At 49.5% G+C, this 23,613-nt stretch overlaps 2 protein-coding genes across 7 annotated transcripts in view; one reads left to right on the forward strand and one right to left on the reverse strand.

Annotated features, from left to right (window-relative positions):
* Positions 1-377: 377 nt before the first annotated feature.
* GSTZ1 (glutathione S-transferase zeta 1) lies at positions 378-10,196 on the reverse strand. Of its 6 annotated transcripts, none has more exons than XM_077750658.1 (9): positions 10,081-10,196; positions 6,828-6,879; positions 4,959-5,026; positions 4,433-4,513; positions 4,011-4,136; positions 2,836-2,914; positions 2,213-2,265; positions 1,697-1,746; positions 378-927 (listed from the first exon to the last, which is right to left on the reverse strand). In XM_077750658.1, exons 1-9 carry the CDS (start codon positions 10,093-10,095, stop codon positions 801-803), a joined length of 651 nt encoding a protein of 216 aa, XP_077606784.1. In that variant the 5' UTR covers positions 10,096-10,196; the 3' UTR covers positions 378-800. The 6 variants fall into 6 exon arrangements, with proteins under 6 accessions (XP_077606784.1, XP_077606783.1, XP_077606787.1 ...); XM_077750657.1 differs by lacking the exon at positions 10,081-10,196 and adding an exon at positions 7,157-7,226; XM_077750661.1 differs by lacking the exon at positions 4,959-5,026 and having other exon boundaries at positions 10,081-10,112.
* Positions 10,197-10,275: 79 nt separating this feature from the next.
* The window catches only part of POMT2 (protein O-mannosyltransferase 2), a 41,837-nt gene continuing 28,499 nt past the window's right edge, over positions 10,276-23,613 (forward strand). Inside the window, 6 exon segments of the mRNA XM_077750653.1 lie at positions 10,276-10,415; positions 10,417-10,610; positions 10,613-10,667; positions 16,561-16,645; positions 21,651-21,755; positions 23,477-23,585. Coding sequence (XP_077606779.1) covers positions 10,366-10,415; positions 10,417-10,610; positions 10,613-10,667; positions 16,561-16,645; positions 21,651-21,755; positions 23,477-23,585 — 598 coding nt within the window. The 5' untranslated portion in view covers positions 10,276-10,365.

The raw sequence follows: 23,613 nt of genomic DNA on the forward strand, positions 1-23,613 counted from the left end.
CAACGCAAGTGGGTGAGGGGCAGAGAGAGAGGGAGATCCAGAATCCGAAGGAGGCTCCAGGCTCTGAGCTGTCAACACAGAGCCCGACGTGGGGCTCGAACCCATGGACCACAACATCATAACCCGAGCTGAAGTTGGAAACTCAACCAACTGAGCCAAACCGGCACCCAACCAGGCATCCCTCCTGCTTTTTCTGTCTGTTCTCTTCTGCATCTGGTCTGGTTCTCTAAGGCAGGCTTTTGAACTTCTTTCCACTGCTCTTAGGTGCCAGGGGCCAAGCCTACCACATGGTGGGCATGTGGCTGGCTGACTTCCTGTCCTGGCCCAGACACAGGGAGATTCCAGCTAGGATGAACGTTCATCTTCTGGAAGGCATCTTAACTGAGTAGCCTGGAGGCCTGGGCTTCATTTTAATTGCCAAATTTCAGCGTGGGCATTCTGGGGGGTCAGGTACAGTTCCGGGGATGGGAAGAGGCGCTCAGGCTTCCTGACCTCTCTGTGGTGAACTTGCCAGGCATTTTAGTCCACATTATCCCTGCATCTTCACGACTGCCCCATGCCATAGGTAACAGGTAATGTTCCTGCCTTCCTCCCTCCCAATCCACATTTGATAGACAAGGGAAACACAAAGAGGTTCAGTGGGAAGGCGGGTCCAGGGCTAGACTTCAGGTTCAAGGGCTAGGGGTTCAAACCTCCTGCTTCTCCAGTGAGGGCTTGTCTATTTCCAGGCCTGTTCAGCCCACCTAGCTTCTGCTCCTGCACCCCTTCCCTGCCCCCTCACCCACAGGGTAGTTTGAGAGCTAGGCCCTCAGCTCAGGGGGTGTGTCTGGCTGCCGGCAGGGGTGAGACACTTGGAAAGCCTCCAAGGCCAGCAGCGTCTTGTTGATGCGGCTGATGGTAGGGTAGGGAGTGAGATCCACCTTGAACCTGTAGCAGAGAAACACCATCTGTCTCACACCATCTCAACACAAGGTGTGCAGGGGAATAGGGAGACTGCCCTGTGGGCAGCGGGGGAGGCAGAGGGGCGGGCTGGGTGNGTGACCCTGCCATGTGGGGCGCCTTGTCCATAGGCGGCTCTGGGATGGAAGGTCTTAGGCAATACCGTCTAGCCGTCTAACAATGGCTATTCATCAAGAACCTACTATGCGTTAGGCACAGTGCTTGGCATTTACACATACAGATAATCTCTCTACCCACGTCCTGAGCTACTGAAGGGCTTCACTAGGTGAATGTGTCATAACATCTCTATCCCGACGGTGCCGGCCGGACATGATGCCTTCTGGAGAGGCATTCTTTTATGCCTCACTGAAGGGCTGTTGGAGGAAAGCAGAGTAGAGCTCACTGCTGGGCACAGACATACCCTGTTGGGGGTGGCAGGCTCTTGGGGAGGGTTCTTCTAGGGTGTCCACCAGGTGAGCCACCTCCTTTTAGGAGCAGGGGCTAGACAGGATTGTATGAGCTAAGATGGGCATGGTAGGGGGCGTTCCCCTGAGTTCTTCTGCCTGTCTCCTCTGGCCACAGAGGCTGGTGTGGCCTGGCACATGGGGGTTCTTGGCCAGCCAGGGGGAGTCTCTGCAAGAGACACTTCCTTGCTTCCTTCCTCGGTAGCTGAAGTTGGGACCTGACTGTGGGAGGAGGCTGGGCAATTAGAGGGGAGGAGCCACATGGAAAAGGGAGGGCAGCGGGGCTCTCTTACCTTTCAGCATTTGCCACCTGAGGCACTAAGCAGAGATCAGCCATGGACACCTGAAAGACGGTTGGGTGGGTTTGCATCCGGGTGCGTGTTCCTGACTCACAGGCTGGGCTGGCTGTGTCCACAGGGGTGCCAGTCCTTGACATTTCCCTGCTCCTGGGTCTTCCACCCCATCCCCACTGCCCTAGCCCCTCTTCTCCCCTTCTGTCCCCAGGGCTGACACGCTTCTCCCAGGCCAGGCTCCAGTTGTCCTGACAACCGACTCTGTGGGTGGCCAGAAAAGGTTTGATTGTCCCAGTGGATCATATTGTGCTTGTTAAAAACCATTATTGGCGCTTAACCTCGGGCACCCAGCAGGGAGGAGACGCCTCAGGATGATGTGAGGGGCCCTGAAACCAAAATTGCGACCTTGGTTCCCCCCAATCCTATGCCCCCTCCAGAAGCTCTCTGGCCTGCACTTGCCCCAGGGTGAAGGGGTGGGGTGGAGGGGTGGACGGGGAAGGCCTGGGGAGGGCTTACCTCGTCTCCTACACAGTACCTTCCTGCTGTGCTCTGCAGAATCTGCTCCAGAGCTGTGGGGGGGCGGGGGGGGGGTGTGCACACAAATCTTACTCTGGGCACAGACTGGGCCTCGGCCCCCACAGTTCTGAAATGGGCAGCTGTCTGAGTGACAGGCTGGGGCATGTGTGCCAGAGCGAATGTGACAACCAGATCTGGAGGGGGTTGCCGGGGATGTGGAGACAGATGGGGTTTCCCCGAGCTCCTCAAGGCCTGCTGCCATTCCCTCCCAGAGAAGGGACAAGACAGGCCACTGGCCAAGGCAGCAGCTCTCACACGATGGGCTGGTGTTTTGCTAGCCTTCATTTCTCGGCTGCAGCGGCCGGGGAAGCAGAAGTCAGGCCAGCCAGCCCCAAAGGGCTGCGGGTTTCAGGTGCTGAGGTGCCCAGAAGTGCCAGAGGTTGAGGCCAGGTTTGGACGCCATCCAGCCCCACTGCCTCCTCGGCCCTGCCCCTCTACCCTCACCCATGCCGTTGTCAGGACCAAAGAGCCTGGGCGGCTGTTTCAGATGCCCAGGGCCCTAGGCACAAGGGCCGTGTCACTGAGAGGTCACCCTGGGACGGCTCACAGGAGTAAGGACTCACCGTTAAAGCCAGAAGTGATGGCCTTCTGGGCCCAGGTCAGCTGGTTCTCCTGTCCCACTTGCTTCAGGACAGACAGGTTCTGTATAAGCAAAGATCATCTGTGACTGGCTTTGGGAACTGCCTGGGCCTGCCAAGCCCCCTCAGAGAAGCTCAGCTCCCTTTCTGCCCCTGGCTGTCCATCTGTCCCCTCCTGGGCTCCTCAAATCTCCTCTTCCCATCAGGGCACTGAGGGTGGGCGGGGGTTGGGAGGGGGAGTGATCCCAGCAGCCACCTTCTCAGGTTGCCCCAGTGGCTCCTGCTATGTGGAAGCTTACGACCCTGGCAGAGATGTGAAAGGGTGGGGGCACAGGACGCTGCCATGACCGTAAAGTGTGTGGCCATGACCTAAGGCCTGTCTCCCTTGCAACCAATGAGTCTCCCTTACGTGGCCCCTTGTGGGGGGCGGGGTGCAACATGAAGGGTGGATGGGGGAGGAGCACAGGTGTGGCTCTCAGGAGATTTGGACCCCGGTTCCATTCTTAGACCCCTGGAGCCATTTCACTTGTAGGCTTCGGTTTCCTCATCTATAAAATGGGCTATCTGTCTGCTCCAATCTCCTGTGTTACAAACAACAAGGTAGCATGGGGATGGGGGCACAGGTACAGTCAGGGGTCCTGGGCTCTGGCCCTTGCTCTGCCATACTTAGTTGAATGACTGCAAAGTCCCTTCACCTTTCTGGGGCTATTTCCTCATTTAAGCCAGGGGTTAGCACAGGTAAGTTGCTTTGATATTTATTTTTTAGCAGGGAACATTTTAAAAGATAAAATCTCGAGAGACTCCCAATCTATGCTATAGGACAGATGAGAGGGAGGCCATTCTGGTTAAAGGCAGCGGGGGGGCGGGGGGGGGAAGGGGGCAGTGGACGCTGGCTCTGCACCGCTCAGCCTCCCCCCCTGCTACCTGGCCCCTCCTCGTCCCCGGGAACCTCTGAGCTGTCCTTGGAAACCTGGGGCTTCTGAGAATGCAGCTGGGGACCCAGTGGGGCAGGTGATTTCTGGGATGCCTCTGGGGACCTGGGTCTAAGACCCTGAGGAGCCCTCCCGTCCACTCCCAAGCTGGGTGCCCCACTGTGAGGCCCCACACCACGTGCATCTGAAGGTAAGAGCGGGGGAGAGGAGGCGTGCACAGAGCCACACCTGCAGGGGCTGGATGCCGCCGGTGATGAGGTCGGAGATCATGCGCACGTAGGCTCTCTTCTTCGGGTCCTGAGGCAGGAGTCGTGGGGCAGGCCGAGTCTCCTCCAGGTACTCGATGATGGCCAGCTGTCAGGAGGGGAGCAGGGAGGTGCGGACCCCTGGACCGGAGTGCCGGGGCCACCAAACTCCTCCTTGCCCTCCTCAGCTGGAGGCTGCGCAGCCAACACTCCCCCAGGGAAGAGCCCTTTTTGGCCCCCTGTCCTGCACAACTTGGCTCCCCATATGTTCGAGTCTCCCTTCACTTCCCCAAACAACCAGCCAAACTTCCTCCCTCTGACAAGCTTATCATGTCTCTACAAAGGGCCAGGTGTTTGGCCGCACACAAGCAAGGGCCTCTCGATCGGGGCAGACCCTGCACTCACTGACTGGCCAATGGTGATGCCGTCGATCTTCAGGGCCGGCACCTGCTTCATGGGATTCAGTGCCTGGAATTCTTCAGAGAACTGTGGAGACAAGGACCTGATGGACGAGGTAGCCTGAGCCAGGCGCGCAGGAAGCCCCCAGGCCCGCGGCGCACCCGCACTCTCCTTCCCCAGGCAAGGCCGGAGGGAGCCAGGCTGTATTCCAAAACCCAGCAGCTGCCGAGCTACAGGAGGCGTCCCAACGGCCAAGCTGTGTGGTTCTCCTTGTTCCTCACGCTGTGGCCGCCAAGGTACATCCAGAGGGCCCAGCAAAGGGCAAGGACCCACGAGCCACTCACCCTCTGAGGGTCAGGCGCTAAGGGCCCAGGCTGTAGCGCAGAGCCTTCCCACGGCTCCTCATGCTGCACAGCTTGTCACCCGGTCCCTCCAGGGAGAGCCAGAAGGTTCACCTCTTGGGGGGAGAAGGTGTGCACCCTCTGCTGGGTCCTTCTACCAGACCTCTCCCGCCTAGGGGCGGCCTCCTCACCTGCTGGCCCCCGTCCTTTATGAGGTTGATAGGGACCGTCTCGTAGTCGATGCTCTTCAAGGCCAGAGCTATGAGAGACAGCCAAGTCAGGGGACAGCTTCTGGCTGTCCTTCCAAGGTCTACATGAGGTTCCAGAAGGAGGCTTCTTTCCCCAGGCTGCCCAGCGTGGCCCTGTCCCCATCTTTCCGGCTTCCCTGGTCGCCACCCCTGCTCCTCCTTCAGGTCTCTGATGCCCCTCTCCATCCCCGCACAGGGTCCCCACACCCGAGTGCTGGTGCCTCCAGGTGTGGGCCTTTGGCACCCTGGGAGCTTCCCAGAGGGAAGTGTCTGCTCACCTCCGCCCCTCCAGGGCCTTGAACAGGGGCACGCAGGGCTTATTTGTTGGAGACCTGCAATTATTCTCTCACGAAGGCGGCCAAGGGCCCAGGGCAGGTGCTCAAGTGACCACAAGTGCACACACAGGCAGATGACACTCTCCAGAGAAGAATCCCTTTCTTATCCCTCTTCTCTGTTCTCACAACCTCTTACTACTGATTTCAAGCAGGGCATCAGGGCTCTTTAGTGGCCTCACAGTACCTGCTATGACTCCCCATGACCAGATTTCCTCTCTGTGCCCTCTGATAATTTCCCCTGGCAGAATGAGGGTAAAAACACTGTGCCAACCGAGTGAAGACTGTGTGTGTACAAATGCACATGTGCACTGAAATATGGTGATGGCTGGTCTCGGGCAAGGGCAAAGGAGCAAGGCAAGGGGAGGGGGGTGAGACATGACACGGTCTGAAGACAGCCGGGGAGGCACGGGGCTCATCCTGGCACTGGCCAGTCCCACTCTGGACATTCACAGTGGCTGCTGGGGCTGGAAGGGAGAGGTCGCTGCACATGGGTCCTGCGGCTCCGATCTGGCCCAGCTAGGGCAGAAGCTCTGGGCCCCACGGAGGTGTCTAGAGAAATGCGTCCTCTGGCACCCCAGTGTGCTTGCCTACTGATTCTAGCAAATACCGAGTGACTATGGGGCGGGGGAGGGTCAAGGCGGACGGATTCCCAGTCAGGGCCAGACTCCCAGAGGCGGACTGCTCGGGTTCAGATTTCATCATATTCATTTGCTAGCTGTGCAGCCTTGGGCAAGAAACTCAATGAGCTCCTGAGCTTTGGTTTCTTCATCTGACAGTAGAGGAGTTAAGAACATGGACTCCGGGGTCAGACCAGCTGTTCAAATTCCAGCTCGGCCTCTTAATAGCTACATAGTCTTGGGCAAGTTATTTCACGTCCCCGGGCCTCAGTTTCCTCACCTGTACAATGACGGTAATAATAATCCTTCCCTCCTAGGGTTGCCGAGGTTTAAATGGAATCAGGTACATAAAAACGTTCAGCACGGTTTTCCCTCAGTACGAGCTGGGACTATGATCTTTGCTACGGGCTGTGTTGAGCTGAGGGAGGGAAGGGTCAAGCTGGGACTAAACTGGGGGGGCCCAGTTTCTGCTTCCTCGAAGCCTCTGGGGTTGACATTGTCTGGTTCTGCTTAATTTGCCAGATCAAATAAGATAAGACCTGAGGAAGGCCAGCTGTTCCCTGCCAGTTACCAAGCACCTCTGGGTTTTGTGAGCCTGCTTTAAGCGGGGTTGCTAAGTGGCTTGGGAGAGCAGGGTGGGCGAGGCGGCAGGCCCAAGGGAGAAAACAACCCACACTTCCTGCCGTCCCCACTCTCCTCTAGTTGGGACTTTCTAGGTGGAGGTGCCATTCAAGGCTGAAGTCTCCAGGGCACTGGAGGGTGGTGCCCTGTGTGATAGAACACCCCTCTGTCCCAGGCCAGCTCTCCGCCCCCACCTCCATCCCCACCCCCCAGGCTCTTGGTGGAGGCATAGCTCTTACCAATTCGAACTCTCCATGAGCAGGAGCTCCGGAAATAGGAGTAGAGGATGGGCTGAAGAGAGACAGGATGAAGAGGCATGTTAACCCGCGCTCGTTGAAGTTCTCAGCCCCAGAAGCCCCCTGGAGAAGCAACAGCCCTCAGCCAGGGGGCTCCAAGCCAGGCCTCCTTTCCCAGACCTGCATCTACAACTCAGGCCAGCCTCCGAGCTCTCTGGGTCAGAGGCCTTGGGAGTCACGTGGGGTCCCTCAGCTCCAAACTGTGCTACCGTGCATCCCTGAGGTCCAGAGGGCCCCCAACAGGGCGGCCAGCCTGCACATGCCTTCCTTACCTTGCCAGACTCAGTCATGGTGTCGTGGTAACCCTTGGCCTCTCAAGGAATGTCCGCTCTCCCAGAGATGCAGAGCAGGGGGAGGAACCCTGAAGGGGTGGATCCCACCAGCCAATGGGGAGGCTGGGCTAGATAGGCTTCCGGGAGACTTTGACTCTGGTCAGAAAGGACATCTCTTTCCAACTTGTGGGAAGTTTTTTATGTTCCTGGTGCAGCCAGATTTGGTGTCCTGGGCAGACCAAGGCGGCCTGGTTTTGGAAGTGGTAGTTCATGTAGTGTGGTGTGCTGGATGCTGGCATACCTAGGGTCCTGCCAGAGCAGGAACTGGGTCTGCATGACCTTGGGTAGATCTCTGCCTTCTCTATTCTCTATTCTTTCCTCGCTCATCTGTAAAATGAGGAGTTGCCGTAAGATGATAGCATAATTCCTTCCAGCAGTGACAGAAAGACCAGGAATTTCTACTTCTTTCATGCTGCAGTGCCCATCTCTTTCAACGCACCACCCACCCACCAGTCCTTCAGGACCTCAATGGTCTCATAAAAATAGCTGGGGGATATGCCCATGGTCTCCAAGCTGAGGTGTGTTTGGTCTACTTATACTTAAAAGTGTTTCGGGGCACCTGGGTGGCTCAGTCAGTCAAAGTCCAACTTTGGCTCAGGTCATGATCTCACAGTTTGTGGGTTTAGGCCCTGTGTCAGGCACTGTGCTGACAGCTCAGAGCCTGGAGCCTGCTTCAAAGTCTGTATCTCCCTCTCTCTCTGCCCCTCTCCCACTTGTACTCTGTCTCTCTCTCTCTAAAATAAACATTAAAAAAATTAAAAATTGGGGCGCCTGGGTGGCTTAGTCGGTTAAGCGTCCGACTTTCGCTTAGGTCATGATCTCGCGGTTCATGGGTTCGAGCCCCGCATCAGGCTCTGTGCTGACTGCCAGCTCAGAGCCTGGAGCCTGTTTCAGTCTGTGACTCCCTCTCTCTCTGACCCTCCCCTGCTCATGCTGTCTGTCTCTTTCTCTCTGTCCTAGAAATAAATAAAACATAAAAAAAAAAAAATTAAAAAAAAATATTTTAAATTGGTTGCCAACACTGAAAAATCAGGATGTTTCATATACAAATCCTATTGTCTGTTTTTTCCTAAAAAGATCTGGAGACCATGGATTCGGGTTCCTGACTAGCAACAAATGACTGGAGACGATTACTGGCCTCCCTCGGTCAGGGCATGTCCTCCCTGGTCCGCCATGTCCCCTGCCTGGCCCTCTTCTCTCGTTTTTGTTACTCTGAGGCACCTGGAGGAGGCTGAGGGGGTGTGTGATCTCTAAAGTTGAAAAGACTCAAAGTTCATTTCTCTCATCCTTCTTGGGTAGTCAGCATTTCAAAGCAGGGCCCAGGACTAGTAATTAGTTAGCACTCATGAATCTCCAGGCAGACATATGTGTATCCATATGGATGAGGGAGAACCTAACAGAACGTCTAGATCACCCCTGACTACCATCCCTTTGACTACAGACATTTCATCCAAGTTCCCCCTCCCTTCTGCACCCCCAGCACACCAATCTGTTCTGTGGCCTTGCTTTCACTATCCCTGACTCTCAACCCCATCTTCCAGGTGGGCAAGAGCACAATGGGAACCCAGGCCCTCGAGGTTGGTTTCTGAGCCTGGGAGTCCCAGCTGGTACTGGAGGCACCTTTTGTGGGGAAAGTAAAGGTGGTTCTGGTGCAGAGGGCAGGTGACAGACGGCAGGTGTCTTTGGAAGGGGAGGAATTAGGTGGCCACAACTAGATGAACCCTATTCAGAGGTACATCCCTTTTTTTTTTTTTTTTAACCTGGTTAGGCTGGAGGGGCCCCTGCGGCCAAGAAGCAGGACAGCTGGTGAGGGACGGGACCACTAGAGAGCCTCAGACGTTAGCTTAGAATCCTTGAAGAAATGTCTTACCTAATTACTGAATGTTACATCTTCACCTGTGCTGCGGCTGACCGCAGAGTCACTGTGAATGCCACTGCCCTCAGGTTTCCTACTTACGGGCCATCAGGAAACATAGTGGAGAGCAGCTTCTGTTCTTCCTCTTACCAGTGATGACTGTATCAACTACCTCGTGTTCCCTTGTACACTTGCAGAGCTGGATTTTAAGCCCAAGTGAAGAATTCATCTCATCCCTACCCCTGGAGGAACTTTGTTCCCAATTCAAATCCGGAATCTGACGTGTCTAGCAGATTTTATTTTTAAACCATTTCTCATGTTTTGAGAGAAAGACTCCTAAAATCCCATTTGTGAGTGGGAGAGCTATATGCATTGTTAAGGTGATATGCCCACCATCTTCTTTGGTGGTTCTCAAACTCGAATAAGACTTTAAAAAGTTTATCTGGGGCGCTTATTAAACATGCAGATTCTCGGGCCCCCTCCCCCAGAGGTGACACCGTGGCTGTGGCTCTGGGCCTGGGCCGGGCGGGGAGGAGCTCCCCAGGTGTTGGCGATGACTTAAAGCGTCCAGGTGCTCTTTCGCAAAGCAAGCCACCCGGGAAGGCCCTCGGTTAACTGCTAGGACCCGTCGGCCGACCGGCCGGAGAAAACCACACGGGGCTGTAGGGGAGAGGGAGGCAAGGGGCAACGTCTGGAAAGCCTAGTGGAGAGAACGGTGAGAGGCAGGTGAAGCGCGAGGGTGCAGCGACTCCACAGCGCCCCGCACAGTCCACGAACCCGCGTCGCCTCGGGGCCACTCCTCTCCAGACTACAGGCCCCAGAGGGAAGCGGGAAACAAGCCACTGGCAGTGCGCAGGCGCAGAGCTGCGCTCGCGCGGCGCTCTGCGTGCTGGGAGTTGTGCGTTGTCCGAGCTGCGGGTTGCCTGAGCGGCTCACTTTAACCCCCGCCCCCCACGGTTTCTCAAGAGTTTTTAAGTAGCGCCCCTCTCCCCGGATGCGTGGCACAGACCTTCCCCGCTTGCATCTCGCACCTCGAGCCACTCCTCTTCCAGGCCTGGAGACTTCGCGCCTGGGGCTCTCCGGCTCGTCGGCGACTGTGGCCCTGTGAGACCCCGACACGTCAGAACCTACGCTTCTGTCGTGGTAAAGCTAGGGGTTGGACTAGGATGATCTTTAAGGTCGCCTCTGGCTCGCCCCGCCCTGCCGCCACGCCCCACTCCCGGAGGTGCTGGGAGTTGCAGTTCCTTGAGCCCGTTTTCTCCCCGGCGGGACCGCCGGCTCCGCGCGGTCCGTCATGCTCTGCGCCACTAGCCGCCTCTTAGCGGCCCGGACGGCGACCCCGCTCCCCGCCCAGCCGCCGGGGCCCCTGGGCCCGCTGCCGGCGCAGGGAACTACATTTCCCAGGAAACCCCGAGCTGGTCCTGAGTGACTTCTTGGCCGGGCGGCTCACAAGACCGAGCGTGCCGGTGGGCCGGAGGGCGATCCTGAGGAGGGGCAGGATGCCACCAGCGGTGGGCGGAGGCCTGGCAGGGTCCGAGCTGCNCTGCTGTCCTTCGCCACCCGTTTCCACCGTCTGGACGAGCCGCCGCACGTCTGGTGAGTGACAGGAGGGACTCGACGGGTCCCATGACAACCGGGTGGGAGGGATGCACCCCCTGATTGGCCCAGGGGCACGGAGGGGGCGGGAATCACAGAAGGGGCGGGGCTGTGCTGGAATGGAAAACAGGTTTCTGGAGGGTGGTTTTGGCCAGGTGCAGTCTCTGAGAGGAGTCTTTTTTTGCTCTGGTGGGTGGCAGTGGAATTCCTTGGGATCCGATAAAGCAGTCTTTCAGATTGTGGCTTTTAAGGGTGCTTTGAACTTCCAAAGAGAATTGGACATTCTTAGTATAGAATTCCCTAAGGCCTGAGTTCCTAATCTGCAGGATTTCCAGGCATCAGAGGAGACAAAAATCATCCTGGGGATAAGGGACAATTCGTGTGTCCAGGGATGATGACAGGGGTCTCAGGAAGCAGGTCTGGGGTCATTTTGTGAGGAGAGACTTGTTTTCTTAAAGGTTTTATTTGTAGAATTCAAATTTCATGAGATAAGCTTAAAAAGTCTCCAACTATAAGGAAAACAAAGTTTTATATAATCTGCAAATGGTTAATTTGTTTAGTGAACAAGCGATACCATGTTTTGTTGGTATCCCTGATGAAAAAATTAGTGTAGGGAATGTTAGAAATGGAACTCCTTGACCAAAAGCCAGCTGTCAGCCTATCTGGGCTATCCTACTGGGAAGTGAATAAATTGGATTATTATTGTTTCATGAGTGCTGGCAGAGGACACGAGACTTCTGGGTCAGAGATAAAGGACTTACTCATGGAGCGGGAAGTAGGATGAACATCAGCATATTGCCTTAAATTTGAATCTTCCACTCCCTCCCCTTGCTGATCTGGAGTTGTTAGGGGAAAGAGAGACAAATCATGGTAAGGAATAGTCCAGGAAGAATCTACAATTTTGAAAATGTAGGTTTATATAACCCTCCACCTCTTTTGTCCTGATCATTGCCCAGTTGGTGGCCAAGAAGAGATGAGTGCTTTCTGATGATGACTGCATTAGGTGACCAAAGCACTTAACTAAGGTGTGTGAACCAGGAGGAGGTGAGGGAAATAGAGTTAGAAATCATTTCAGAAAAAAAAAAAACAACGTTTCGAGAAGACTATTCTGTGCTCGACAATATCAAATGCCTGTGGAGGGTAGGGAGTGTGGAATGTCATCAAGCACCTTGACTATTGTCTCATTATTATGTGTCCATTGCAAAAAAAAAAAAAGTACACTATTGTCAGACTGTGAATGGTTTGGAATGACATTGTTTAGTTTTTAAAAAATTATTTTTTAATATTTTATTTATGTCTGAGAGAGAGAGAGAGAGAAACAGCGTGAGCAAGGGAGGGTCAGACAGAGAGGGATATACAGAATCTGAAGGAGGCTCCAGGCTCTGAGCTGTCAGCACAGAGCCTGACGCAGGGCTCGAACCCACGAATCATGTGATCATGACCTGAGCTGAAGTTGGACGCTTAACCAACTGAGCCACCCAGGCGCCCCAACGTTGTTTAGTTTCAAGGACCCCAATGGCATATGTGGTGTCAGATGATTAGACTGAAACAACATCAACACTGTAACCTGAAAAAGTGTCCGTAGCAGTGAGGCACCAATGATAGCTGGGAGAGGAAAACAGAGTCCTAATACAGTTAGTTTCCTTGGAGTGGACAGGGTCAATGCCCAGTGCACTGTGGCCTCCTGTATTGCAAGACAAGCTGGCCAGCTTTTGGAGTCACAAGTCACCACCAATGCAGTGATGGCTTCTGCTTCAGAAGCATCTAGTCCTTTACTTTGTGCCCAGTCCATGATGATAGATGTGTTTCCATGCCTGGTGCCTTCATGAATCCGGGTGGCAATGGCAGCAGTCTGTTTGGGACAAGCTTGATCTGCAACTTGATTTCAGTCAGTCTTACCTGAATACTGGCCCTCACTGCGGCCATCTATATGAGTGATCCAGATTATCTCATTGACAGGAAGCCATGATTTTTTTCCCCACAGTTCTTGGCTCTGAAGAGGAGTGTTTTAAATTTCTCAGTATATAGTCTTCTAGGTGGCACACCAGAAGCTAGGTTAATGGTAAAAGCCAAAGAGCCAATAAAAGTATAACTTGCTTGTTTGTCAGGAGTATCGTGTAAGGCAAGAGTGATGACTGTGCCCATCAACCCTTATCCTGCAGTCGGCCTTTCAGAGTTGTCACTGAGACCCGACAATTGTTGCTGCCCAGTGAACGCTACTAATGAACCAGACACAAGCTTTGAGAAGAACCTCTGTCAGTCAGGGCCCCACTGAGCCAGTGGTTTTGCTTCAAGTGGTGGAGTGGAAGGTAGTTTCTTCCAAAATGGGAGCTCCTACCGCTTCTTATAAAATCAAGATGCCTCTGGGGCCAGGCCAGCTGTATCACTACCATTTGACCAGCAAACCTGTTGAGCCCTTCCCTTGTAGCCTTAGATTCTAAGCTGATTCACCCCAGAGTGGCAATATCAAGCCAAAGAGTCCTAAGGTCTTCATGGGTCAGACAGTCAATTATAATAAAAACTTAGTGGGTTGGTAGCTGTCCCTTTTATATAGTGTGTGCTTGGTACCTGTGTCCAGCAGATGGCACTGTTATCCTGGAGAATGGCCTCTTCTGGCTCCAGCTGCCCTTTGTCTTAAAGACTGGTTTCACATTCTCTTCTTGGGATTTATATTATTTCTTCTGGACCACCTAGGAGAGGATAGGATCACCTCTCAATACAGGCAGTCCCAGAGTGGGATAATCCTCTTTGACATTGATAGGATCAACACCAGTATATTTCCACAGTGGGAACTACAACAATAGTAGCGGGGCCCTACCCACAGGTCATTTTACCTTTCCTCCCCCACTGGGGGCTTGGCCCAGACCCTATCAGTTGAATTTGAGTGCTTTTTCCCCCTTTGAACTTATAAATCTAACAGGCCTGCATCAGTAACTACAGCGACGGCCATCCAGAGATTAGGCCATTCCCCAGTGGAGAGTGTAGAGAGCTGGATGCAGGGGGTAGGATACATGTGTATGGCCTTCAGTCCTCTTTAGGGACAGGGAGATCTTGGTCCCACCTTTAATCCTCTTTTTTTTTTTTTTTTTTTTTTTTTTTAACACAGTTGAGATTGTGGTAGAGAGAGAGGGATCATGGGACACAGGGAGAAAGTGACTCTGAGCCACTAAGCAAGGCACATTTACTTTTGTCTTGAGCACACAGCTCACCCAAGGACCTTCAATGTGTTCCTGTTGCCCCAGTGTTCTGTATTGAATAGTAAGATCTCCTTACTGCTGGCACCATTTATGAGCTTTGGAGACTCCTTGATTCAGCAGCCACATCCATACTGCCTTTTGGTTAGGGCTGCTAGGCTTGCTGCCCCGTTGTCATGATTACATCTCTTATTTCTCCCAGAAGAGAGTGAGCGGTAACCAAGGCAGCATTCAGACTGTTTCTTTCTCCATTCAGCCTCATTAATAGGTAGGATGGTGGGAGACTCTTTCTACCTTCCTTGCCCACCACTTGGGTAAGAGCATTTATTTATTTAAAAAAATTTTTTTAATGTTATTTTTGAGACAGAGAGAGACAGAGCATGAGTGGGGGAAGGACAGAGAGAGAAAGGGAGACACAGAATCCGAAGCAGGCTCCAGGCTCTGGGCTGTCAGCACAGAGCCTGACGTGGGGCTGGAACTTACAAACCGTGCGATCATGACCTGAGCCGAAGTTGGACACTTAACGCACTGAGCCACCCAGGCGCCCTGGTAAGGGCATTTGTTTATCAGATTCCATTCTCAGCTCATGCGGCCCTTGTCCTTTCTCTTACAGAAAGGTATAGCTCAGTATCCGATGCTTGTGACCACAAACCGTCAGGGTCTGGGATTTTATTTTACCCAACTTGCAAACTAATAAGTCAGCCTGTCATTATCTTATGGATGCTGGCAGAAGACAGAGTACTGGGTCAGAGACAAAAGACTTTATTTCTCATGGCACGGCAAGCAGGATGAGAGCATCAGCACGTTGGCATCAGTTCCTAGTGCCCCCAGAGTCCCAGGTGGCACCGTGGGTCTGAATGAATGCCTGCACGTGCAGGGAGTTGCATCACAGCTGAGGGGTATTGAGCTTGGGGACCCCACTGGTTTATAGCTAGTAAACCAGAGTACTCTCTGCCCCAAAGGAAGATGCCAACTCTTCTTTCAAGGTTGCTTCTCTGCAAATACAGTCCTGAGAAAATGGCCTGAGTGAAGAGCGGCCAGGACCTTGCCTTCCTGGCATGCCCAGCACGGCCTGTAGCAGCAAGAGAGAGCCAGGGAGGACCGTCTGTGCCAACACAAACACACAAGAAAAGCCAAGAAGAAATGTGAACGTTACTACTAGTTTTACTGGGAACTTTTTGAAGTAAAAATCTCCTACCCCTTTGTCAATATGTGTCCAAACAGACCTTCACATGAACCACACGTCTTGGGACAGTTTACATAGTGCCCAGCTGGGACAGTTTATGAGTGTGTGGGATTTTCTAGTCTACAGAGTTCTTTCACGTGTGTTTTCTAAATTGAGTCCTAATACTTGCCTGTGAAGGGCACACAGCAGATATTATTGTCTTCATTATGTTGATAAGAACAGAGATCCAGAGAGGGGGAAGGATTTTGCCAGGTTGTACTGTTGGTAAGTGGTGGAGCTGGGACGATTTCTTTCTGCAAACCTATTTTGTCACACTGCTCTGAAGTTATTTCTCTCTTTGACATCTCCATGCCACTGTCCTTACTTTGTGTCAGGCAGAGGGTTGAGTAAGCAGCAGATGCAGAAATAGATTTACTCTATTTACTCTATTACTTTATTTTATTGGACCCACTGAGTTAAAGAAAAAAATAAAAGAGCCCTACGTTTTGGGGAAAAGCATGTTCTGCCCCTTACATGGTAGGTTGGTAATGACTGCTTATGGAAGCTGATCTGGGGATGGCTAGTCATTAAAAAGCAACTGTTCTGAGCTTCAGGAAGGGACTGACAAACAGAAACAGCCAGGCTGTACTCAATAGCTAGGCTGCTGCTGTAGAGTCTCTGCAGGATGCGAAGAGGTTGTATAGAAGAATGAGATCTCTGCATTGTGTTTAAAAGCTAATGTGTTGGAATCACGTATTTACTTGGAAAATAATTTGTGCAACGAGGATAGCTTCTAGATTGGCTCCTCACTCAATTTTTATATACTGATTAGTTTATTATAATAAGCTCAGTAAGTTCATAGTCAACAGGCTAAGTATCAGAGGGTTAATGAACGAAATTAGACTCCTGTGACAATCATAGTTGGTAGTCCCTTACTGTTCAGTGGCCCACGGTGTGGTTTGTAATAGCATGGTAATCACTGTCTAGTAGCAAAGTAGTCTCAGAGTCAGAAGGTAACAGACTTTAGAGAAAACTCTTCCTACGGACCTTTTTATTTTATAGGAAAACTGTGTTCTATTAAAATAAGTAGAAACCCAAGTTACAGAACAAGCTCTGATTTCACTTAATTTTAAGATTTAAAATCTTAATTTTCACTTAATTTTAAGATTTCCTTAAATTTATAACTGGTTGATAAATGTTTGCTAACCTTTCTCATATGTCTCAATAAAGGTTAATTATCAGTGTGATGTCTTCCTCAAATCACTTATGTCAAAATAATTTTTTTAAGTAAGTTGTACCCCCAACATGGGGTTTGAACTCCCGACTCCAAGATCAAGAGTTGCATACTCTATCAACTCAGCCAGGCACATGTACCAATGAGTCAAAAAATTTTTAATCCAAAATTTCTCATTAACTGATTAAAACTTACAGCCTTTGGTTTTAACTGTAATTAAATTTTACAATGTTATATTATGGCTATTTGCATTGTATGATAATTTAAACATTCTCACTTCTCTTTCTATTTTTCCTTTAGTTGGGATGAAACTCACTTTGGAAAAATGGGAAGTTATTATATCAACCGCACCTTTTTCTTTGATGTACACCCGCCTCTGGGAAAGGTGAGCAGTGTGAGGACCCACAGCTCTCTTTAAATGGTCAGAGCAAAGTCTCAATTTTGTATTTAATTTTTGGGTTTGTGGAAAGAAATCCCTGATATTCCAGGCCAGCTGCTTACACGGTAAATCTCTGGTATTCTTAGGAGTCCTCTGGGCTCAGAAATGGAGAGGGAGTTCATCAACCAATGGATGGACATAAAAAATCTGGTATAGCTAGCTATGCAATGGAATACTATTCAGCCATGAAAAGGAATGAAGTATTGATACATGCAACAACATGGATGAGTCTTGTAAACATTATGCTGAGTAAAAGATGTCAGACACAAAAAGCCACATAGTGTAGGATTCCGTTTATACGAAATGTCCAGAACAGGCAAATCCAAAGAAACAGAAACTAGATTAGTAGTTGCCAGGGTCTGGTGGGGAAGGAGGACTGGGGAGTGACTGCAAATGGGCATGGAATTTCTTTCAGGGTGATGAAATGTTCTGGAATTAGGTAGAGGTGATGTCACACAACCTTGTGAATAGGCTGGAAACAACTGAATTGTACACTTGAAAATGGTGAATCTTATGGTATATGGATTTTATCTCAATTCCAAAAAAAAAAGAAATGGAGAGAAGGAATATATTGCATAAAGCAGAGATTGCTTAGGGGAGCTGATTGTCTAGGGGGAGCACAATTCCTCTCTCCCCCGACTCCCAACACGCACAGTCTTTGACCTGTACCTCTCACGGTTTTTACAGTTAGAAATCCCACCATCAGAATTCATTCTAGTCTTTTAAAACAGCCACCTCTGAGAAGGCTAATGGATCAGCTCCTTCTTCCTAACTGAAGGCTGAGATCATCGGCACCAAGGGGACAGGAATTGGTCTGTTAGGAAGTTGGGGAGTCATCTTAGAGCATGGAGAACTTGGGGCTGAAGGCATGGGTGAGGGGAAGCAGGGGTGGTAGGCTGTGATAGGTAGGCTTAGGGGCACAAGGGACCACTGGGTAGGGACCACTGGGTAGGGACCAGGGAGGGGTGGAGAGGGAGGTGGGATGGCAGCTGATTTAAAACTTAGTTCTGGGTGGCTCTGTCAGTTAAGCATCTGACTTCAGCTCAGGTCATGATCTTGCAGTTCGTGAGTTCAAGCCTTGCATCGGACCCTTGCTGACCGCTCAGAGCCTGGAGCCTGCTTCGGTTCTGTGACTCTCTCTGTCTTTGCCCCTCCTGCTTATGCTCTTTCTCTCTCTCAAAAATAAATAAACAGTAAAAACAAAATTCAAAATTAGCTCTGAGCCCAGAACTAGAGTGGAAAATATTATGCTTCGGAACACCTGGGTGGCTCAGTTGGTTAAGTGTCCAGCTTCAGCTCAGGTCATAATCTCGTGGTCTGTGGGTTCGAGCCCTGTGTCAGCTGTTTATGCTGACAGCTTGGAGCCTGGAGCCTCCTTCGGATTCTCCATGCACGCTCTCTTTCTTTCTCTCAAATAAACATTAAAAATTTAAAAAAAAGAAAATATGCCTCTTCCTGTCTCCTTTTAAAGATAATAGCAGTAAAAATCAGAGCAATTGAAAACTTAGTCTGTTTCAGTTATTTTCCATCCATTATCTTATGTAATCCTCAGAATAAGCTATGAAGTAGGTACTGTTATATCCCCATTTTGCCAATGGGGAAACTGGGGCACAGAGAGGAAAAGAAGTTTGCCATAGGGAGGAAAGCTCGTAAGTGGCATAGTCAAGGTTCAGGCTGGCTTAGCATCTACTCTCTGAACTTTTCTCCCACACTGCCTCATGAAACTTGCCTTGCCCCAGTCCTCGATGGCATCTGTTACTACCATACAATTAAGCAATCGAATGCGTGAAATGTTTGCACTGGGCTAGCGCTGGAGGAGATTTTCCCTAGGCGAGCCAGCCCGGTGTTCAGCTGAGGACTGCCTGTGTGGTTTTGCAGTCCCCTAGCGCTAAGCACAGTGAAGCATGTGGGACACTGGTTGATTTGTTTTAACTTAAGCCTTCCTGGCCTCCCATCTGCTCCCTGTGTGAAGGGAGAAATGGGAGGCTTCTTTTAAACCCCTATCCCCACCCCCCTGCTAATTTATCTCCTGACGGTCCTGTGCTCTGCCTGGTTGAAAAAGGGGTGATGAACACAGCAGCTTCATAGGTTCTAAGACCAAGCAAGTCAAAGACTCAGAAAGCACCTTGAAGTTGCAAATGGGAAGTTTCTCCTGCAGTACTGAGGCCGATACGTGCTGCTGCACCTCGGCCCCCCGCCCTGAGTGAAGTAAAAATGCCTGCACATAGTGAAAAATTGATCTGCACAGAAGGAAGTAAAAGGTCAAAAGCCACCTTTCCTCATATTTCTATTATTAGTTTCTTATATGTTTCTTATGTTTTCTTAGAAATTCTTTGTACAAATATAAGTGTGTATATATTTGTACATATACCTGAACAACTTACATATATAAATTGGATGAGACTAAAATTGTTCAACTTAAATTTTAAATATGATATATCTTAACTTCTTTCCATGTTAGCACATAAAAATATACTCCATTTTTAAAAAATGAATTTATTTTTAATTTGAGTATATTTGACACACAGTGTTACATTAGCTTTAGGTGTACAACTTAGTGATTTGACTAGTTTTTATGCCTTATGCTGTGTTCACAAGTACAGGTGTGATGTTATACTGCTATTACGTTATCATTGACTGTAGTCCTTATGCTGTGCCTTTTATTCCCGTGACTTATTCCATAGATGGAAGCCTGTATCTCCCTTTCCCCTTCACTCATTTTGCCATCCGCCACCCTGTTCCCTCTAGCAACTGTCATTTTGTTCTCTGTATTTATAGGTCTGATTCTGTTTTTGTTTGTTCATTTTTTTTTTAGATTCCATTTATGAGTGGAATCATATGGTGTTTGTCTTTCTCAGTCTGATTTATTTCATTAGCATAATACCTCCTGGGTCCATCCATGTTGTCTCATATGGCATGAGCTCATCCTTCCTTATGGCTGTTGTAGTCCATTCTTTTTAATGCTGTATATTATTCAATTATACAGATGTGCCATAAATTTATTTTACGTATCTTCCGTTGGTAGGTGTTTATGTTACTTCCAGTTTTCAGACATTACAAAAGATTTTGCAGTGTACATTTCCTTGTACATTTATCTTTTCAAAATTGTGTAGGTGTGTCTACAAGTTTCTTAGGAGCCAAACTAAAGAGTCAAAGGAGATGCACATTTAAATTTGTGTTACATATCGCATAGTTTTTCTGCAAAAATATTATAGTAATATATACTCCTACCAACAGCTTCTGAGGGTTCTTCTCCTCCCCCCCCTGCACCATTGCCAGCACTGGTATGATCATACTTTCAAAACCTTGCCAATTTGAGAATGAAAAATGGTATGTCACTGCTTTCATTTGCATGTCTTTATGAGCTGGGGTGAACATTTTCTTTATATGTTAATTAGCCATTATTATTTTGTTTTCTATGCATTTTCCCATTATTCTAGTAGGTTTTTTTTTTTAAATTACTATTACTGATTTGTATGAGTTAGTTAGAAAATTAGCTCAGGGCTACTTTTAACCTTAAGGGAATGGTGAGGGAACTGGTGTCTGGCATGGTGCCTGCTGTTTGACTTATTGCACTGTGTCTAATCCTCACCACCCCCTGCAAGGAAGGTTTTATTACTTGTAGCTCAGAGATATTAAGTATTGTCTGCAGTTAGAGAGCTGAGATGCAAACCATCTGTGCATTTCTTCACTTGACCATACCAGCCAAGCATTCTGGGAATGTCTCCCAGCTCCAGGTGAATTTGTCTTCTGAGATCCCAGGTGGAAAGGGGCATCCATTTAATTGTCACCTGTTGGTTTTTGTCCATCTAGGTATTTGGATGGTTCTGTCTTTTCAATGCCTTCTCTTACTTCATATTAAATTAGTTACATTAAATTCTGAGCCCTGGGATTCCTTTTTCTTTCTTTCTTTCTTTTTTTTTTTTTAAACAAATCTTTATAATCATTAATAGGCATTTGGCTTCTATTCTTTGCCATGGGATTGTAGAGAGTGAAGCCGGTTAGAGCGAAAGTGAAACAGGAGCTGGTTAGTGGTCCAGACCAAGGCCCCACAGCAGTGTCGCAGGGAGGGGCTTCCTCAGTACAGCCAGTATCCCTCCACACGACCTAATTGAGGCATAGGGGTCCGGCTAGGCCTTCCTGGGACTGTTAACAATGCTTGGTATTTCCTGACAGTTTTTTGTGTCTTAGCCACTTCTGACTGCTTGTATGGAAAAGAGACTTTTACAATGTTGACAGCCATGGAAAGATAGCAATGAAGAAGCTGATCTTCTTGAACATTTTGAAGGATTCACAAATCTCAGTCTTAATATAATGGTTGATTTGTTCTGGTTTGGAATGTGCCAAAGTTGCTCTCCTTTGAAATATTGGAAATCAGAGAAACTGGTCTCTGGCCTTTTGGTATTTTTTCCACTGGGACTTTTCTCTTTTGGAAAAGTCTGTCTGTCTTTGAATTCTTTTTTCCCGCACTTTCTTTCCTTCTGCCTGTTCCTGGTAGGTAACTCCTTGGCCACCTTTCTTCCTCCTCATTCTGACTTGGAACCTCATTTTCCTTTCAGTGGGTCAGTCTCCCAGGAATCAGCCCCTGCGCATGGCTTCCCCCATGAGCTGTCGTGTTTTATTTCATAGCAAATGAAAGAAGGCTGAAAGAGAGAGCCCCTCACTGGCCCTGCCGTTCACATTGTGGGATTTTTCTTCCTAAGTGTTCAATCTGCACTATTCCCAAGAACTTGGCCTTAACACAAGAGAGGATTTGTTTCGAGCAAAGAGCTCTGTGGACAAAAGAGTCTTTGCTCTGCAACAGCTGCAGGAGAAAATGTCACATTGGCAACTCCTGTGGACAGTTGTCAAGGGAAACCAAAGTCTGGGTGCAGCTGGAGGGAAAGTCAGGGGACAGAGGAATCTTAAAAGTCTCTCATCCTCTTTTTGTTTGTTCTCCTTCTCTCCTCAGATGCTGATAGGTCTTGCTGGCTACCTGAGCGGGTATGATGGTACTTTTTTGTTCCAGAAGCCAGGGGACAAATATGAGCATCACAACTACATGGGAATGAGAGGGGTAAGCCTTCCTGACTTGCTCTAAACTGAACCCTGGGGCCTCACTCAGCACATAACAATTGGAAGCCTTGGAGTGGTAGCAGGTGTAGACAAAGGGACTTTATGTGGCAGTTGGACCTACATCCTGTAGTAGATATTCAGGCATAGAGACTCAGAACTGGCTAAGAAGGGAAGGGAGGCCGCAGGTCATCCCGAAATTGCATGCGTAGGAGCAAGCACACACTGTCACCTGTTGCCCAGCCCCTGTGAGGCTTCAGGTGTTGGGTTGGAGAGTAACCTAGGACCCAGGCAGCCAGGAGTCTCCTGCAGCCCTGACGTTAGCCTCAGCACATTGGCAGGCTACACATCCTCCCTCTCCATGACCACAGCTGCTGGAGTACTGCCTACCTCTGAAGGCCGGTCTTAAGATTTTAGCATCTTATACCCCTGTCACCAGGTCCCTGCTTCTTTCCCTATGAAGGGTTCAGGCACCCAAAAGGGGCTTTCCAGCCTTTTAGGGGAGGCTATGTGTTTGCCCCCAGTCCCGACACCAGCCTTGATGAAGCATGGCCGGGCCTAAATACCCAACTCTGTGGGGACCTTATCTGTAGCTGAATGAAACCTGCAATATCTGACCTCCAACATGGAGCTCTCAGAGCAGGCTGCATTTATTTACAAGCTCCTTAAGGAGCTCAAAGCGCTTTGGATAAACGCTATATGCTTATTTGGGCTAATCATTGGATGATTTACTTGGTCATGTCATACCACAGTAAATGAGATTTGCCCCTACCCTCAAGTTCATATTCTTAAGTGATTCTGTGTCTTCCTAATTACTTTTGAATATCATGTAGTATACGTAATTGGATATAGGTCTGACTCACTGTGGGCTTGCTGTGGAAATTGAGAAGGCCAAATATAACAGCCTTGTATGCTTTCACACTAGGATACATTGCTTTCTGTTGATAAAAATTGGCAGCAAAGCTGTAAGGGTTCCCATTCCCTGGGCTTGTCTGTTTACTTTCGATGGATAGGGTAGGGAGGTGGGGAGAAGGCTGATGGTTCCAAACAAAACAAAAAACAACTCTCCAGGTATTTAAGTGTCAGGTAATCTTTTTTCCAGAATCAAAATGCAGCCTGTAGATTAAAGAGTGATTTCTGGTGTGACTGAAGAAAAGAGCTAAGGGAGATATAACAAAAATCACATTAGACTTACCTAGAATATGAAAACACCTTAGAGAAGTCTTTCTCAACTTGTACCCACAGTTTTGTAATAGAACCTGATATTTGTTGAGTACTTTGTGTGTGCTAATAAAACTAGCTCATTTAATCTCCAGAGAAAACCCTATGAGGTAGGAACCCTAATTTTTCATATTACATAGATAGGGAGGCTGAGATTCAGAGATATACTATTTCAGGGTCACAGCTAGCAGTTGATGGGGTCCAACTTCGGAGTCCCCTACTTGAAACCACTCTGCTATCCTGCCCACACTGACCTGGCTGAACTTTGCTGATTTCATGTCAGTGTTCAAGTTGGTGCTCAGTAGGCACATGAATGTAACTTGATATGACGATTCACTGTCACACCATCCCTTTCTTACTTCTAGATATTCCAGGTGATTTCAGGTCACCAAGTCACGCCTGCATCAAAGTCCTCCATTTTAAACATTAGTTTGTACCAAGTCAAGTAGGTCTCTGATGCTTAGCTTAGTTGGTTATTTGACTGTTTTTCTTTTCCCTCCACAGTTCTGTGCTTTCCTTGGTTCCTTGCTGGTCCCCTTTGCCTACCTCACTGTGTTGGAGCTGTCCAAGTCCTTTCCGGCAGCATTGCTCGCTGCTGCCCTCCTCACCTTTGGTAAGTTGTCTTGTACCGTACTTCTTAG

Source organism: Crocuta crocuta, unplaced genomic scaffold (assembly GCF_008692635.1).
Source record: "Crocuta crocuta isolate KB4526 unplaced genomic scaffold, BGI_CrCroc_1.0 scaffold186, whole genome shotgun sequence".
Taxonomy (NCBI): Eukaryota; Metazoa; Chordata; class Mammalia; order Carnivora; family Hyaenidae; genus Crocuta; species Crocuta crocuta.